The sequence below is a fragment of the Pelodiscus sinensis genome, chromosome 19 (assembly GCF_052426305.1).
Source record: "Pelodiscus sinensis isolate ZL-2025 chromosome 19, ASM5242630v1, whole genome shotgun sequence".
NCBI classification, from domain to species: domain Eukaryota; kingdom Metazoa; phylum Chordata; order Testudines; family Trionychidae; genus Pelodiscus; species Pelodiscus sinensis.
Genome location: NC_143070.1, coordinates 843,376 through 859,173, shown reverse-complemented (window position 1 = coordinate 859,173; position 15,798 = coordinate 843,376). Strand labels below are relative to the sequence as shown.

Below are 15,798 nucleotides of genomic sequence, written 5' to 3'. Positions count from 1 at the left end.
GGAGGGTGCACCAGGCTCGGGGAAACTGAGGCAGGGGGCCGGAGCCGGGCGCTCTGGTCTGTCCCGCTGCCGGTGCAGGCCGGGCTCCCTCTGGCGGCCACCGGGGCAGCAGCCGCCGCCGGGCCGGGAACCCCCCGAAAGCGAAAGCGGCCGCGGGGCGCGGGAGCAGGCGCCGAGCCGGAGCTGCAGGTACCGGCCGGGCAGGGGCATTTCCTGGGAAGCCGGGGCCCGGGGAGGGAGGGGGGGGGGGGGGCCTGCTGCGGGGAGGGTGGAAGCGGGGCGGTGGGGGGCGGGGCGGTTGAGCTCCCGCTGGATGGGGGGGGGGGCTGAGGGACATGGGGACCAGTCAGTGCAGGACCCCCAAGATTACCTGCCCCCCCTTCTCTCTGCAGGCCCTGCCGCTGCCATGCCGGTGCCCCTCACCCTGCGTCTGGGCTGCGCCCTGCTGCTCTGCGACCTCGCCCTGCTGGCCCTGCTGGGCTGGGGGGTCCCCGCGCTGGCCCCCCTGGGGCTGCCGGCCACCTGGCTGGAGGCCGCCGTGCGTCTCCTGGGGCTCTGGGGCGCCTGGGGGCTGCTGGCCCCGGATCAGCCCGGCCGGTCCCCCCCCGGGGCCCTGGCTGCCCTGTGCCTGCTGCCCCCCCTGTACCTCTCCCTGCGGAGCCGTCTGCCCCTGCCCGACCTGCCCCCCGCCCTGCTGGCCGGCGGCCCCTGGGCCTGGCTGCTGCTGAGCTACGGGGCGGTGGGGCTGGCCCAGCTCACCTGGGGGGCCCTGGGGCAGGGGCACAGGGCTGGGGGGCCCGGCGCTGAGGACACGGAGCGGGAGTCCAAGGCCACCCTGCGCCGGCTCGTGGGGCTGTCCCGGCCCGACCTGCCCGTCCTGTCCGGGGCCTTCGTCTTCCTCGCCCTGGCTGCGATCGGTGAGTGGGGCGGGGGGGGCCAATGGTCGACACGGGGCTGGAAGAGGCTCTCGGCCGGAGAACCCCCAGAGTGCCGGTTCGGTTCCTGGCTCTGCCCCATGCTGCCCTGGCCAGTCGCTAGAGACTGGCACCCCCGCCCCTGGGCAACAGCCGGGGGGCCAGGCCCCAAAGGGCAGAGAGCTGGGAGGGGTTTCCTATTGGGTCGTACGCTGCCCCCCAGGGGATAACGACCTGGCCTGGGATGCGGGAGCCCCGACCTGCAGGGCTCATCCCCGTGGTATGGACCAGGGGTGCCCTAACCGCTCGGCCATACAGCCCTTCCCTTGCTCTCCGGCCCGCTGAGCAGGGCTTTATCCGCAGCAGAACAGCCTCAGCCGGAGACCCTGCGGGGGCCAGGAGCCCCCAGCTCAGCCATCAGGGCTGGGGCCAGTCCCCTTGGTACCCAGGCCAGCCAGGGACAGGGGCCGGCAGGGCCTTTGCCCCCCATTGCTCTCATCCCGCGCTCTGCACCCCCTTTCCCTGCCCACCCACGGCCCTTCTGGCAGTGGCCACAGGGCACGGCCCCCCACACCCCCCGGCAGCCGGACACCGCCCCACAAGGGCCTTTGCCCCCCATCTCTCCTGTCCCGCGCTCTGCACCCCCTTTCCCTGCCCACCCACGGCCCTTCTGGCAGTGGCCACAGGGCACGGCCCCCCACACCCCCCGGCAGCCGGACACTGCCCCACAAGGGCCTTTGCCCCCCATCTCTCCTGTCCCGCGCTCTGCACCCCCTTTCCCTGCCCACCCACGGCCCTTCTGGCAGTGGCCACAGGGCACGGCCCCCCACACCCCCCGGCAGCCGGTCACTGCCCCACAAGGGCCTTTGCCCCCCATCTCTCCTGTCCCGCGCTCTGCACCCCCTTTCCCTGCCCACCCACGGCCCTTCTGGCAGTGGCCACAGGGCACGGCCCCCCACACCCCCCGGCAGCCGGACACCGCCCCACAAGGGCCTTTGTACCCCCTGCCTCTTTCCGTGGGGTGAGTCGTTAACGGGAGGGGCCAAGGAGCCTGTGTGGGGTGGGGGGAATCTCCATGTGAGTGTCTCAGCCCCACGGCCGAGCCCTTCACCCCCTTCCCCCTGCAGTCAGCGACACTGGGGGGGCACTTTGGGATCAGCCCCCCGCCCCAGGGCTGGCTCACCCCGTGTCTCCGGCAGGTGAGCTGCTCATCCCCTACTACATGGGCCGCGTCATCGACACCCTGGGCAGCAGCTACGCCCCTGATGCCTTCATCGCTGCCATCGGCCTCATGCTCCTGGCCTCCTTCGGCAGGTGAGCCCCCATGTCCTGCCCCCGGCCCGCCCCCAGCCCCGCCTGGGCCAAGCGCTGTCCCCCAGCGCTGCCCGCCCTGCGCTCAGCTGGCTCGTGGCCTGCAGGGGAAAGGAGGGAGCCAGCCACTCCGGCCCCCCCAGCTGTTCCAGAGCCCCCCCGGATCCTACCCCCGGGGTCTCTGCTCACTGCCCCCATGGCAGGACCCTCTGCAGGGGAAAGGAGGGAGCCAGCCACTCCGGCCCCCCCAGCTGTTCCAGAGCCCCCCCGGATCCTACCCCCGGGGTCTCTGCTCGCTGCCCCCATGGCAGGACCCTCTGCAGGGGGTTTCTGAGGGCGAGGTTTGAGGTTTCTGAGGCCCTATGCAGGGCTATTAAACCAGGCAGCCGGGGGGGGGGGGTGATTTTTTAGGGATAGGAAGAGGCAGAGGATGGGCACTAGGACCCGGCGGTGCCCCCGATTTTCCGGTGCCCTACACAGCTGCGCCTTTGGCCCTGCCAGTGCAGGCTCCCTGTGGCGTGGCCCGGCTGATTGCCGAAGCAGGATGCATCTCTGTGTCTTTCCTGTTTCCGTCTGTCCTGCCGCCCCCCAGCTCCCTGGCTGCCGGCTGCCGCGAGGGGCTGTTCGCACTCACACTCTCCCGGCTCCACCTCCGCATCCGCCAGCTGCTCTTCTCCTCCCTGGTGCACCAGGACCTGGCCTTCTTCCAGCAGGTCAAAACAGGTGGGTCCCGCCCCCCATCTCCTCCCCACGCTCTCTCTGTTTATGGGGCCCCGCTGCTGCTCTGTCTTACACCGGGGGGCAGATCGGGGCCAGACCACGGAGTTTAGAGCCACTGTAAACAGCCCCCTCCCATGGCAGAATCACCCTTACTGGGAACCAGCAACCAGGTCGAACTGGAGCAGCCCCCTGTCTGTGGGATCCTAGTTAAATGCAGTGTTGGCCGCCGGTTTCTCCGGGCCCTAGACCCCTCTCCCAGGGACATCTCTGGCCTAGTACCTGGCTCCCGCTCTGGTGTGGATCCGAGTCTCACCCGTCCTGTCTCCCTTCCCCCCGCCCCAGGGGACCTGACCTCGCGCCTCTCCAAGGACACGGCCATGATGAGCCGCTCGGTGCCGGCCAACGCCAACATCTTCCTGTGCTGCCTGGTGAAGGCGCTGGGGCTCTTCGGCTTCATGCTGGGGCTGTCCTGGCGCCTCACCCTGCTCACGCTGGTCGAGACGCCCCTCACCATGGCCGCCCAGAACCTCTACGACGCCCGGCGCCAGGTACGGGGCAGGGGGCCCCCCTCTGTGCTGGAGCCTGCCTCAGGCAGTGTGACCGGCCCCATTCTGCGGGGCTGGCTGGTTGGTGACGCCTCTGCCCCCCCAGGCCGTGCTACGGGCCACCCAGGACTCCCTGGCGCGCTCGGGGGAGGTGGTGCGCGAGTCGGTCGCCTGCATCGAGACGGTGCGCAGCTTCGCCACGGAGGGGGAGGAGGCGCGGCGCTACGAGGCGGCGCTGGCCCACACCCACCAGCTGAGACGGCGGCATGACCAGGAGCGGGAGCTGTTCCTGCTCTTCCGCCAAGTGAGTCACGGCGGGGACCCAGGCGTCCGGCAGGGGCTGGCTGTGGTTGGCGGGGGCAGGTGGGTGTCCGATCGCCCTGCTGGCGGGAGGTCTGGGCACCCTGTCCCGTGCCCTGTCTGACCCTCTCTCCCCCAGCTGCTGCACTTGGCCATGCAGGCGCTGATGCTGTACGGCGGGCACCAGCAGATCCACGCCGGGCTGCTGACCAAGGGCGGCCTCGTCTCCTTCGTCATCTACCAGTGGGACGTGGGGGGCTACGTGCAGGTGAGGGGGCATGGCCCTTTCTCCCCACGCCTGCTGTGGGAGGACAGCCCAGAAGGCTGGGAGGAGGGGGATTTGCTGGCACACCTGCCTCTTGCCGCCCAGAGCCCAGTTCAAGTTTCCCAGGGGGTCACCTGTGCACTGAGTTTGCCAGGACTCAGCCTGCCCATGAGCTGTGTCCCTGATGGGGCCGTGTTCCGGTCCCCCCTGGACTGGCCTGGGGGGCGAGTGATATGGGGTGTTGGCACAGCACGTGCTGAGCCGTAACTCCCTGTGTGGCATGCCGAGGCTGCGTGGCATTCCTGCCTCACGGCCGTGCGCTGCCAGTCACAGCACCCAGACCGTAACACACTAGTCAGCAGCTGCTCAAGACACTCACAGGCCAGCTGAGCCCAGGTGCCCAGAACCTGTTGTGACGGCGCGTTGGGGGTTCCCCGTCTCCTGCACCCCGAAATGGCACAAACAGACTTCACCAGCCGGTGGAATAGAGGAAGTTTATTGCCTCTCCAGGATACAGCACAGCACAGATGTAGTCTGGTCCCAGAGCTGGGCTAGGATGCCTCAGGCCCCCTTGAGATGGGGGAGACTGGGCCCCTAAACTCCAGCCCCTTCTCCTAGGCTCTCCTCCATGCTCTCCCACAGTCTAACTAAATTCCCTTGCAGCCCTGCCCCCGCAGTCAGGGCCGCATTCCACCTTCCTTTGTTCCTCTCCATGGGGGGTGTCTGGCCACTGGTTCAACCAGTTTGGCCTTATCTCTGCCTAGCCAGGTTTTCCCTGCTGGGTCTTGCTCCAGACAGCAGGGGTCACCACAGCCCAGCAAGTACCCCCACTACGTCACAGTTCTCCCCCCTCCGAGAGCGAACTGAGCAGGGTCACTCCGCTCGTGACCTAGGGAAGTTCGGGTCCTCTGCGTGGGAACCCGCCCCGGGGACATGGGTGCTCCCCTTGACTCAGGCCGGCCGTGGCAAGGCCCCACATGAGCTGGCTTCCCTCTGTCCACTCGCCGCCCCGCTCCAGGGCGACTGGCGCAGGCCTGTCCTCGGGGGTCACACCCACCCTTCCGCTGGCCTTGATCTCTGGCCAGGGTCTCTCGGGCCGGGGCCATGAGCCCAGTGAGCCTTCTCTGGACAACCAGGGCGGCTTCTACCCCCGAAGCTCCATCCAGGGAGGTCTTCCCCTCCCATAACTCTCTCAGCAAGCCCAGAGGGTCTATCTGGGGTAGAGACCCCCAAGCCGCTTTCCTCCTGTCTTGGGCCTTCCCACCCCTCTGGCAGGAGTCACAGGACCGGCAGTACCGCTGCACGGCTGTAAAGATTCCCGGCCAATAGAAGTGCTGGAGCAGCTTCAGCCGGGTGCTCCGGATCCCCCGGTGGCCCCCAACGGGGACATCGTGGGCCAAATACAGCAGCTTGAGGCGATACTTTCGGGGGACGACCAGCTGCCGCTGGACCCCCCATGCCCCCACCTTCCTGGGGGGGAGCCACTCACGGAACAGGAGCCCACGCTCCCGCAGGAATCTCTCCTGGCCACCTCTCCCCCGGGGCTGAGCTGCATGGAGGCCAGCCTGGTCCCTCAGCCTCTGCAAGGAGGGGTCTGCCTGCACCTCAGCCTGGAATTCAGCTGCTGAGGCAGGGATCGGGACCTGTCCCCCACCTCTGCCTAGGTCCGGAGTCCCAGCCTGGCTGGACCCCGTGTCCACTGGGATGGGGCCCTGAGGACGCTGCCAGGAGTCCTTCCCTGGACCCACGTTGTCAGCCCCCCGCTGGCTCTGGCTCCGGGTAGTGACTAGAGCCCGCTGGGTTTCATGGGGCCACTCCTCTAGGTCATTCCCCATCAGCACCTCGGTGGGCAAGTGCGGGTGCACCCCCACTTCCTTGAGGCCTTCCTTGGCCCCCCATTTCAGATGCACCCTGGCTACAGGCACCTTAAACGGGGACCCGTCTATGCCCTTCAGGGTCAGCTGCGCGTGGGGTAGTATCCGCTCCGGGGCCACTATGTCGGATCGGGCCAGAGTCACCTCCGCCCCCGTGTCCCAGAAGCCCGTCACCTTCCTACCATCCACCTCCAGGGGTATGAGGCACTCGCTCCGCAGGGGCCGTCCTGCCCCCACCCGGTACACGGAGAAATCCGCCTCCTGAGAATCAGACCTCCCAGGGGAGGTGCACTGAGCATCCTTCCCCTCTCTCTGAGCGGAGGTTTGCCGGCCAGCCCCTGCCTCTGGGGCAGCCTGCCCTTCCCCCAGCCCCAGCCAGTTAACCCTGGAAAGTCCCCGGTCCTGGGACTTGGTGCACTGAGCCCTCTTGTGGCCTTTTTGCCCACAGCGATGGCAAGTTAGGCTTTGGGCTGTCTCTGTCCAGGCCCTGGCTGGTTCTCTGGGGCGCAGACGACCTGTTCCTTGGTCTCGCCCCGTAGTTGACTCCCTCCGTCTCTCAGCCGAGATCCGGTCTCTGCGCGGTTCCCTTTCTCTCCGGGACTCCCGTTCACACCCGGACCGGCTCTCCGTGAACTCATCCGCCAGTCTCCCGGCCTCCTGGGGATTCTCTGGTCTCCGGTCCTTGAGCCACAGCCTCAGTTTGGGTGGGCACACTTCATAGAACTGCTCCATCATGACCAGCTTGAGCAGCTCCTCTGCGGTCTGGGCTCCGACTCCAGACACCCACTTGCGGCAGTATTGCGCCAGGCGGGAGGCCAGATCCACATAGGTCTCCCGTGGCCCTTTCTGTACCCCCCGGAACTTCTTCCTGTACATCTCGGGGGTCAGCCCGAACTTGTGCAGCAGGGCCTCCTTGACTCGGTTGTAATCCCCTGGCTGTAGGTCCTCCAGCTGGCTGAGCACTCCGGCCGCCTCCTGGTTCAGTGCGGGGATGAGCTCCTGCAGCCAGTCAGCTGGGGGAACCCGTTGCAGTCCACAGGCCCTCTCAAAGGCACTGAGGAACCCGTCTATGTCACCCACGTCCTTCAGTTGGGCCACCACGAGCCTCTCCAAGCGTCTGGCAGCCCCGGGACCCTGGGGCCCATCCGCACTTGGCGCAGCTGGTGCCCCGCCGGTTCTCCGCTCTGCCATGGCCAGCTCATGCTGCCGCTGCCTCTCTCAATCTTGGCGCTCCTTCTCTCGGTCCTCTACTTCCAATTCCTTCATCCGCAGCTGGATCTCCAGCCGCCGCAGCTCCGCTGGGCTGGCCCCTGCCCTAGATGGGCTACGGCTTGCAGGCCTCCCGGGAGACGCTGTCTCATCTCTCCGGTGGGATCCAGCGCTCCTCCCCCTCTCTGAGCCTGACACACTCTCGGGGGGGGGTCTGGCTGCTTCCCCTGGGGACAAGATCCTGGCCCTGTGGCTGGTCATTCTCTTCCAGCTGGGTAATCAGCTGGGCCTTGGTTGCTTTCTGCACAGGCAAGCCCCTCTCTCTGCACAGCCCCACCAGCTCTGCCTTCAAGAGTCGGGCGTAGGCCATCTGCCCGCTGGGCCCCTCGGTGCAGACTCACCAGTCTAGTGCTGCAGCGCCCCACGATTCCCAGGAACCGCTTCGCTCTGTCTCCAGCACGCCTGGCTCCAGGGCTCTTGCTTCTACTGCGCCTTGTCGCTTGCCGCTGGAAGCTCCATCCACGGGGTGCAGTGCATCCCGCTCCTGACACCAGTGTGACGGCGCGTTGGGGGTTCCCCGTCTCCTGCACCCCGAAATGGCACAAACAGACTGCACCAGCCGGTGGAATAGAGGAAGTTTATTGCCTCTCCAGGATACAGCACAGCACAGATGTAGTCTGGTCCCAGAGCTGGGCTAGGATGCCTCAGGCCCCCTTGAGATGGGGGAGACTGGGCCCCTAAACTCCAGCCCCTTCTCCTAGGCTCTCCTCCATGCTCTCCCACAGTCTAACTAAATTCCCTTGCAGCCCTGCCCCCGCAGTCAGGGCCGCATTCCACCTTCCTTTGTTCCTCTCCATGGGGGGTGTCTGGCCACTGGTTCAACCAGTTTGGCATTAGCTTTGCATAGTGAGGTTTTCCCTGCTGGGTCTTGCTCCAGACAGCAGGGGTCACCACAGCCCAGCAAGTACCCCCACTACGTCACACCTGTCCCCAGGGCGGCGACTAGCCCTCCCAGCACATGCCCGAGGGAAGGGAGGGTCTCTCCATCCTTGGGCCCTCCCAGGCCCGTCGCAGGCATGGCTGGAAGATGCTGGCCAGCGAGTGAAGGGAATGTGGATTGGATAAATGGACGGTAAGATGGATAGAAAGCTGGCTGGAAGGCCTGGCCCAGCGGGTAGTGATCAACGGCTCCATGTCAGGATGGCGGTCGGTTTCTAGTGGAGTGCCCCAAGGTTCGGTTCTAGGACCAGTTTTGTTCAATATCTTTATTAATGACCTGGCTGAGGGGATGGATTGCACCCTCAGCAAGTTTGCAGATGACACTAAGCTGGGGGGAGAGGTAGATATGCTGGAGGGCAGGGACAGGGTCCAGAGTGACTTAGACAAATTGGAGGATTGGGCCACAAGAAATCTGATGAGGTTCAACAACATCAAGTGCAGAGTCCTGCCCATGGGGCGGAAGAATCCCAAATATTGGTACAGGCTGGGGACCAGCTGGCTAAGTGGTAGTTCTGCAGAAAAGGAGCTGGGGGTTACAGTGGATGAGAAGCTGGAGATGAGTCAGCAGGCGCCCTTGTAGCCAAGAAGGCTAATGGCATATTAGGATGCATTAAGAGGAGCATTGCCAGCAGATCCAGAGATGTCATTATTCCCCTTTATTCGGCTCTGGTGAGGCTGCATCTGGAGTATTGTGTCCAGTTCTGCCTCACCACAGAAAGGACGTGGACACACTGGAGAGGGGCCAGCGGAGGGCAACCAAAATGATTAGGGGGCTGGAGCACATGACTTATGAGGAGAGGCCGAGGGATCTGGGTTTGCAGAAGAGCAGAGCGAGGGGGGATTTGAGAGCAGCCTTCAGCTCCCTGCACGAGGGTCCCAAGAGGCTGGCGAGAGGCTGCTCTCAGTGGGGGCGGAACAAGGAGCAAGGGGCTCACGTTGCAGTGGAGGGGGGGGGGCCAGGTTGGAGATTAGGAAAAACTCTTTCCCTAGGCGGGTGGGAAGCGCTGGGCTGGGTTCCCTGGGGAGGGGTGGAATCTCCGTCCCTAGGGGTGTTTCCGTCCTGGCTGGACAGAGCCCTGGCTGGGATGACGGAGCTGGGGCGTCCTGCCTTGGGCAGGGGCTGGACCCGATGGCTCTGAAGGCCCTTGGGGTTCTGTGCAGGGGGCGGGGGCGGGGGGGGCGGCGTCCGGCCCGTGTGCCGTGAACACGGGAAGTGCCGTACCCACCTGGCCCCGGCCCTGCCCCCCAGACCCTGGCCTCCGCCTGCGGGGACCTGCTGAGCAACGTGGGGGCGGCGGCGAAGGTCTTCGAGTACCTGGACCGGGAGCCGGCCGTGCGCACTGACGGGACGCGGGCGCCGGCCTCGCTGCGGGGCCACGTCTCCTTCCGCCACGTCTCCTTCGCCTACCCCGCCCGCCCCGACCGCCCCGTCCTCAAGGTGAGCCGCCCCTCCCCCGCCCCGGGCCCCGGAGGTCCCCCCGCCCCGACCGCCCCGTCCTCAAGGTGAGCCGCCCCTCCCCCGCCCCGGGCCCTGGGGGTCCCCCCGCCCCGACCGCCCCGTCTGCCCCGTCCTCAAGGTGAGCCGCCCCTCCCCCGCCCCGGGCCCTGGGGGTCCCCCCGCCCCGACCGCCCCGTCTGCCCCGTCCTCAAGGTGAGCCGCCCCTCCCCCGCCCCGACCACCCCGTCCTCAAGGTGAGCCGCCCCTCCCCCGCCCCGACCGCCCCGTCCTCAAGGTGAGCCGCCCCTCCCCCGCCCCGGGCCCCGGAGGTCCCCCCGCCCCGCCCGTCCCGCCCGCCCCGTCCTCAAGGTGAGCCGCCCCTCCCCCGCCCTGGGCCCCGGAGGTCCCCCCGCCCGCCCCGTCCTCAAGGTGAGCCGCCCCTCCCCCGCCCCGGGACCCAGGGGTCCCCCCGCCCGCCCCGTCCTCAAGGTGAGCCGCCCCTCCCCCGCCCCGACCGCCCCGTCCTCAAGGTGAGCCGCCCCTCCCCCGCCCCGGGACCCAGGGGTCCCCCCGCCCGCCCCGTCCTCAAGGTGAGCTGCCCCTCCCCCACCCCAGGACCCAGGGGTCCCCCCGCCCGCCCCGTCCTCAAGGTGAGCCGTCCCTCCCCAGCCCCTGGGCCCTGGGGGTCCCCCCGCCCCGCCCCGCCCGCCCTGTCCTCAAGGTGAGCCGCCCCTCCCCCGCCCTGGGCCCCGGGGGTCCCCCCGCCCCGACCGCCCCATCCGCCCCGTCCTCAAGGTGAGCCGCCCCTCCCTCGCCCCGGGCCCCAGGGGTCCCCCCGCCCCGCCCTCAAGGTGCGCACAGCCCGGCTGCTGCTCCTGGCCCCTGGGCTCTGGCTATGGGACCTTCCCCGGGGGGGTGGGGTCCCCTGGGCTCACAGACCCCCCCCAGCCCATCCCCTTCCCCCCAGCCCCAGGGCTCCTGGGCCCATCCCCGGGAGGGAATCCCCCTTGCTCCCAGCTCCCCCACCCACAGCCCCAGGGCTCCTGCTTCTTGGGGTCCCCTTCCCTCCCACCCCGCTCTCCAGCCCATCCCCCTGGAGGGGGTCCCCCAGTCCCCAGCTCATCCCCCGGTGTCCCCGCGGCGGCGGCGCTGACGCTCTGGCCGGGCCCCAGGCCGTGTCGCTGGAGCTGCGCCCCGGGGAGGTGACGGCGCTGGTGGGGCTGAACGGCAGCGGGAAGAGCACGTGTGTGGGGCTGCTGGAGCGGTTCTACGAGCCCCAGGCCGGGCAGATCCTGCTGGACGGGGCCCCCCTGGCGGAGTACGAGCACCGCTACCTGCACCGCCAGGTGAGGCGCACGGCCGCGGGGGAGGGGCTGGTGGGGGAGGGGCGGCGTGGCTGGCGGGGGAGGGGCGGCCGCGTGCCGGGTGTGACGAGCGGGGCCGGTCTCAGCCCCCCACTCCCCCCCCGGCAGGTGGCGCTGGTGGGGCAGGAGCCCGTCCTGTTCGCCGGCTCGGTGCGGGAGAACATCGCCTACGGGCTGCCGGGCTGCCGGCAGGAGCAGGTCGCCGCCGCCGCCGCCGCCGCCCAGGCCTCCCGCTTCATCGCCCACCTGGAGCGCGGCTTTGAGACGGGTGAGCCCCCCGCCCCCTGCAGGGGCTTCTGGGAACTGTCCCCCCCGCTCTAACCACTGCCCCCCGCTCTCCTCCCAGAGCCAGGGGGGGAGCCCAGGCGTCCAGACTCCCCCTCCCCTCCTACTGTAACCCACCAGCCCCGACTCTCCCCCCAGAGCTGGGAGTGACCCCGGGTGTCCTGACCCCTCCTCTCTGCCCCTGCAGACGTGGGGGAGAAGGGCGGGCAGCTCTCGGCGGGGCAGAAGCAGCGACTCGCCATCGCCCGGGCTCTGGTCCGCCAGCCGACCGTGCTGATCCTGGACGAAGCCACCAGCGCCCTGGACGTGGAGAGCGAGTGTGCGGTGAGTGGTGGGGGCGGTGGGATCCCGGCCTGGCCTGTGTGGGGTGGTCGGTGGGGGCGGTGGGATCCCGGCCTGGCCTGCGTGGGGTGGTCAGTGGTGGGGGCGGTGGGATCCCGGCCTGGCCTGCGTGGGGTGGTCGGTGGGGGCGGTGGGATCCCGGCCTGGCCTGTGTGGGGTGGTCAGTGGTGGGGGCGGTGGGATCCCGGCCTGGCCTGTGTGGGGTGGTCAGTGGTGGGGGCAGTGGGATCCCGGCCTGGCCTGTGTGGGGTGGTCAGTGGTGGGGGCGGTGGGATCCCGGCCTGGCCTGCATGGGGCGGGGTCAGTGGTGGGGGCGGTGGGATCCCGGCCTGGCCTGCGTGGGGCGGGGTCAGTGGTGGGATCCTGGCCTAGCCTGCGTGGGGCAGGGTCCGTGGTGGGGGCGGTGGGATCCCGGCCTGGCCTGTGTGGGGCGCGGGTGGCTCCTAACCCAGCTCTCCCCCCCCTCAGATCCGCCAGTCGGTGCTGTGCCGGGGGCCCCGCACAGTGCTGGTGATCGCCCACCGCATGCAGACGGTGGAGGGCGCCGACCGGATCGTGGTGCTGGAGGACGGGGCGGTGGCCGAGGAGGGGACCCACGCCGAGCTGATGGAGCGCCGGGGGCCCTACTACAGGCTGGTGCAGCGGGACCTGGCCGAGTAACCCCCCGCCCTGAGAACGGGACAGCCGGCCGCACCGTCCCCCCTCCGCCCTCCGGCAGTGTCCCAGTGGCAGCGGTTACGGGGGTGATGACTTATCTTGGGTCGCTGTTCCAGGGGCCGGGTCCTGCGCAGGGCGCCTGGGGGGGGGCGCGTTGGACTTGCTGAGCACGCACAGAGGGTTTTCTACGAGCACTGAAGGAGGCGAAACAAACCCGAAGCATCTGGGAGCGTCTGTGGCCGGAGCATCGCTGGGTCCAGGGCGTTTGCCCTGGCGTTCCCCAGGGGAGGAGGGGAGCCGGTCGCGGGGCAGGGCAGCAGGAACAGGCCTGGGCAAGGGGGCTCCGTAGGATCCCCCCCTCTGTGGGGCAGACGGGCCGGCCTGATAGACAGGAGGACATGTCGGTGCTGGGATACAGGCCAGCTCAGATTTCCTGGGTCCCACCCAGGGGGCCCAGAGGCCTGAGCTCTTGAGCGGAGGGATGAGCCGAGCGCCCGCAGCCGGTGACAGGTGTTTCTACAGGTGGTGCACAGCTGCACCAGCCTCAGCGCATACAACAACGTTTGCTCTGCACATGGATGGAGAACCCGGGTCCTACCCACCTCAGATCTGAGCCGCTGTCTCAGTGTCGGGCGTGGGTCTCCGCCTGGGTCCGGGGAGCAGGGGCGCGGTCGGACATAGAGCTGCCCCCTCTGGCGTGGATGAGGAACCCTCTGACTGGGGCACCCTGCTGAGTTCTGCCCCGCTCTGCTTTTCCTTGGGGATTTGGACCCTGGGACGCTGCTGGGGCTGCCCCATCACAGCTCAGAGAGGGGCTGTGCCCCACGGCTCACACGGGCTCTGGTTTCTAGTGGCTCTGTCCCCTCTGGGCTTGTGGCTCCGACCTACTGTCTTGTAGGGCCATGGAGCGAAGAGACTAAGCTGAGTGCTGGGGATCGAGGGGGGATGGACCCTGCCCCAAGGGGTCTGAGGCCTCCTGGCCCTGACTCCGGTACCCACATGCAGTCTGTGCTGGGCCGTGTCCTGGAGGAGCAATAAACCCCCCTGTTCTACCAGCCGGGGGAGTCTGTTCTCACTGCTACGGGGGGGCAGGATCTTGGGGAGGGGGGTCCCCAACGCGCCGTCACAACAGGCAACGCTCCCGATTTCGGATGCACTATAAAGAGCCAGTTCTCCCCTGCCAGTCGTGGGGCGCAGGAGGGATGCGGCGTCTCCTCTGTGCCGGAAAGAGCGACCGGGTCTGTCTACGCCGCCACCCTGGCTCGAAGAGGGAGGCTGATTCGGCATTCGAACTTGCAGATGAACCCGGGATTTAAATACAAGGCCGTGGCTCAAAATACCTTTACCCTCCCCCTCAAGACACCTTGGCAGGGGAACTGAGATGTGTGGCCGTTTTCCGGCCAATTCTCCCCCTGCCCCTTTAGCCACATTAGCAGGTCCAGGCTTCCATTGGGATGGGGGGTACGACCGGAGCTTTGTGCCCAACTTCAGCTCCATCGCTGCCCCGATCACAGAGCTGTGCAGGAAGGGGAGGCCAGACAGGGTGGTCTGGACGGAGCAGTGCCAGAGGGCTCTCTGTGCACTGAAGGGAGCCCTGGCCAAGGCCCCAGTGTTGGTAAACCCAGACTTCGACAAGCCCTTTATCGTGTTTACGGACGCCTCGGACACTGGGCTGGGGGCGGTGCTGATGCAGGCGGACGAGAAAGGGGAACGTCACCCCATCGTGTACCTGAGCAGGAAGCTGCTGCCCCGGGAGCGGAGCTACGCGACCGTAGAGAGGGAGTGCCTGGCCATGGTGTGGGCCCTGCAAAAGCTGCAGCCGTACCTGTCTGGCTGGCGTTTCACGGTGTTCACCGACCACTGCCCCCTGACCTGGCTACACCAGATGAAAGGGACGAACGCCAAGCTGCTGCGGTGGAGCCTGCTCCTGCAGGACTACGACATGATATTTTATGGATACATGTGACAGGGCGCCTGCCCTGCACTGGCCCTTTAAGACCAGGACTCAGGCCCTGAGTCAGGGCGTGAATAGAGGGACCAGCTGAAGCTGTTGGGCTAATGAGAGCCCAGCTGGCAGCTACACAGAACAGCCCAGCTGAAGCCAATAGGGCGAGTGAGAGCCCAGCTGCCAGCTATAAATAGGGAAACCCAGTTCCCCTGGTGAGGGGGAAGCAGCAGCTGCCCCTTGGAGGGAGATAGCCTGAGGGTAGCCATGACTCCTGGCTGGGGCTTGAGAAAGCCCTGGTCTGTGGGTGGATCATGAGGCTAAGTGAGCAGTTGAGGTAAAATGCCAATGATGAGCAACCCATAGGGACTGTGACTTGCCCTGAGACGGGCTGGGTGAGGACAGTCGGGGCACTGAGGCACGGGGGGGGCTTGCACTCTGACAATACACAAGTTATATGTTTGTTCATGAAAATGTAATAATCTAATTTTGAACAAGTTGTAATTGTAATTTGTGTTTGTACGCTGTTGTTACTGATGTTGGGTGATGGTCAGGTTTCATTCCCTTAGTAATTTGTGTTTGTACACTGTTGTTACTGACGTTGGGTGATGGTCAGGTTTCATTCCCTTAGTATTCAACACCCCATCAAAGAGGGCAGTTGTTACACTGGATAGATTTGTGAGTGTTATAGTCAGGGAGCTTATAAAATGGAGTCTCTGATGGGTAACCCATGGAGCAGCCTCCCCTACCCCACTCACCCACCCTGCTGCCTCCCTGGGAGAAAATGGGGGAAGCAGTTTTCATGAGCCAATATGTGTGGCGAGCTGTACCAGCTCCTGCCCTCTCCCTGATATTACTGCCTCTGACAGGCAGCTCCACAGATCCAGTGCTCATGGGGGCCAGTTTAAAAGCTGTCTCCTTGTGGGCACTGGTTCCTGCCTCCCTCACCCCTTCCTGCCTCTGATAGAGAGGCAGAAAGTAGGGGAGGGAATGTGTGTAAATAAGTCCAGGCTTATTTGTTAATCCTGTATTCTACTACATGTTGAAGCAAAATACAGGACTATGTAGCACTTTAAAGACTAACAAGATGGTTTATTAGATGATGAGCTTTCGTGGGCCAGACCCACTTCCTCAGATCAAATAGTGGAAGAAAGTAGTCACAACCCTATATACCAAAGGATACAATTAAAAAATGAACACATCTGAAAAGGACAAATCACATTTCAGAACAGGAGGGGGGGCACGGGGAGGAGGAGGTAATTTCTTCCACTATTGACTATTTTCTTCCACTATTTGATCTGAGGAAGTGGGTCTGGCCCACGAAAGCTCATCACCTAATAAACCATCTTGTGAGTCTTTAAAGTGCTACATTGTCCTGTCTTTTGTTTCAGCTACACCAGACTAACACGGCTACATTTCTATCACTACTACATGTTGACATCCCTAATCTGTAGCAAATGGACTAGCTGTCAATAATCCTTTCTGAAGTGCAGATTTAACAGAGTTCATTCCATTTTGTTCTATACAGCGCGTGCGCACACACACACACAGAGAGAGAGTAGGGTTGCCAGATGGTTTAACCAAAACTACCGACCACCCTACCCCCCCCCCCCCCCCAAAAAAAACCCAC

At 66.1% G+C, this 15,798-nt stretch overlaps 1 protein-coding gene across 1 annotated transcript; it reads left to right on the top strand.

The window, feature by feature from the left end:
• The first annotated feature begins 83 nt into the window (after positions 1-83).
• Positions 84-15,216, top strand: LOC149522009 (antigen peptide transporter 2-like). The gene is made up of 12 exons (XM_089771646.1): positions 84-189; positions 393-917; positions 2,114-2,228; positions 2,818-2,948; positions 3,288-3,493; positions 3,597-3,794; positions 3,930-4,058; positions 9,387-9,575; positions 10,748-10,921; positions 11,048-11,207; positions 11,412-11,548; positions 12,035-15,216. The coding sequence occupies exons 2-12, from the start codon at positions 407-409 to the stop codon at positions 12,224-12,226; spliced, it is 2,142 nt and encodes a 713-aa protein (XP_089627772.1). The 5' UTR covers positions 84-189; positions 393-406; the 3' UTR covers positions 12,227-15,216.
• The last annotated feature ends 582 nt before the right edge of the window (positions 15,217-15,798 follow it).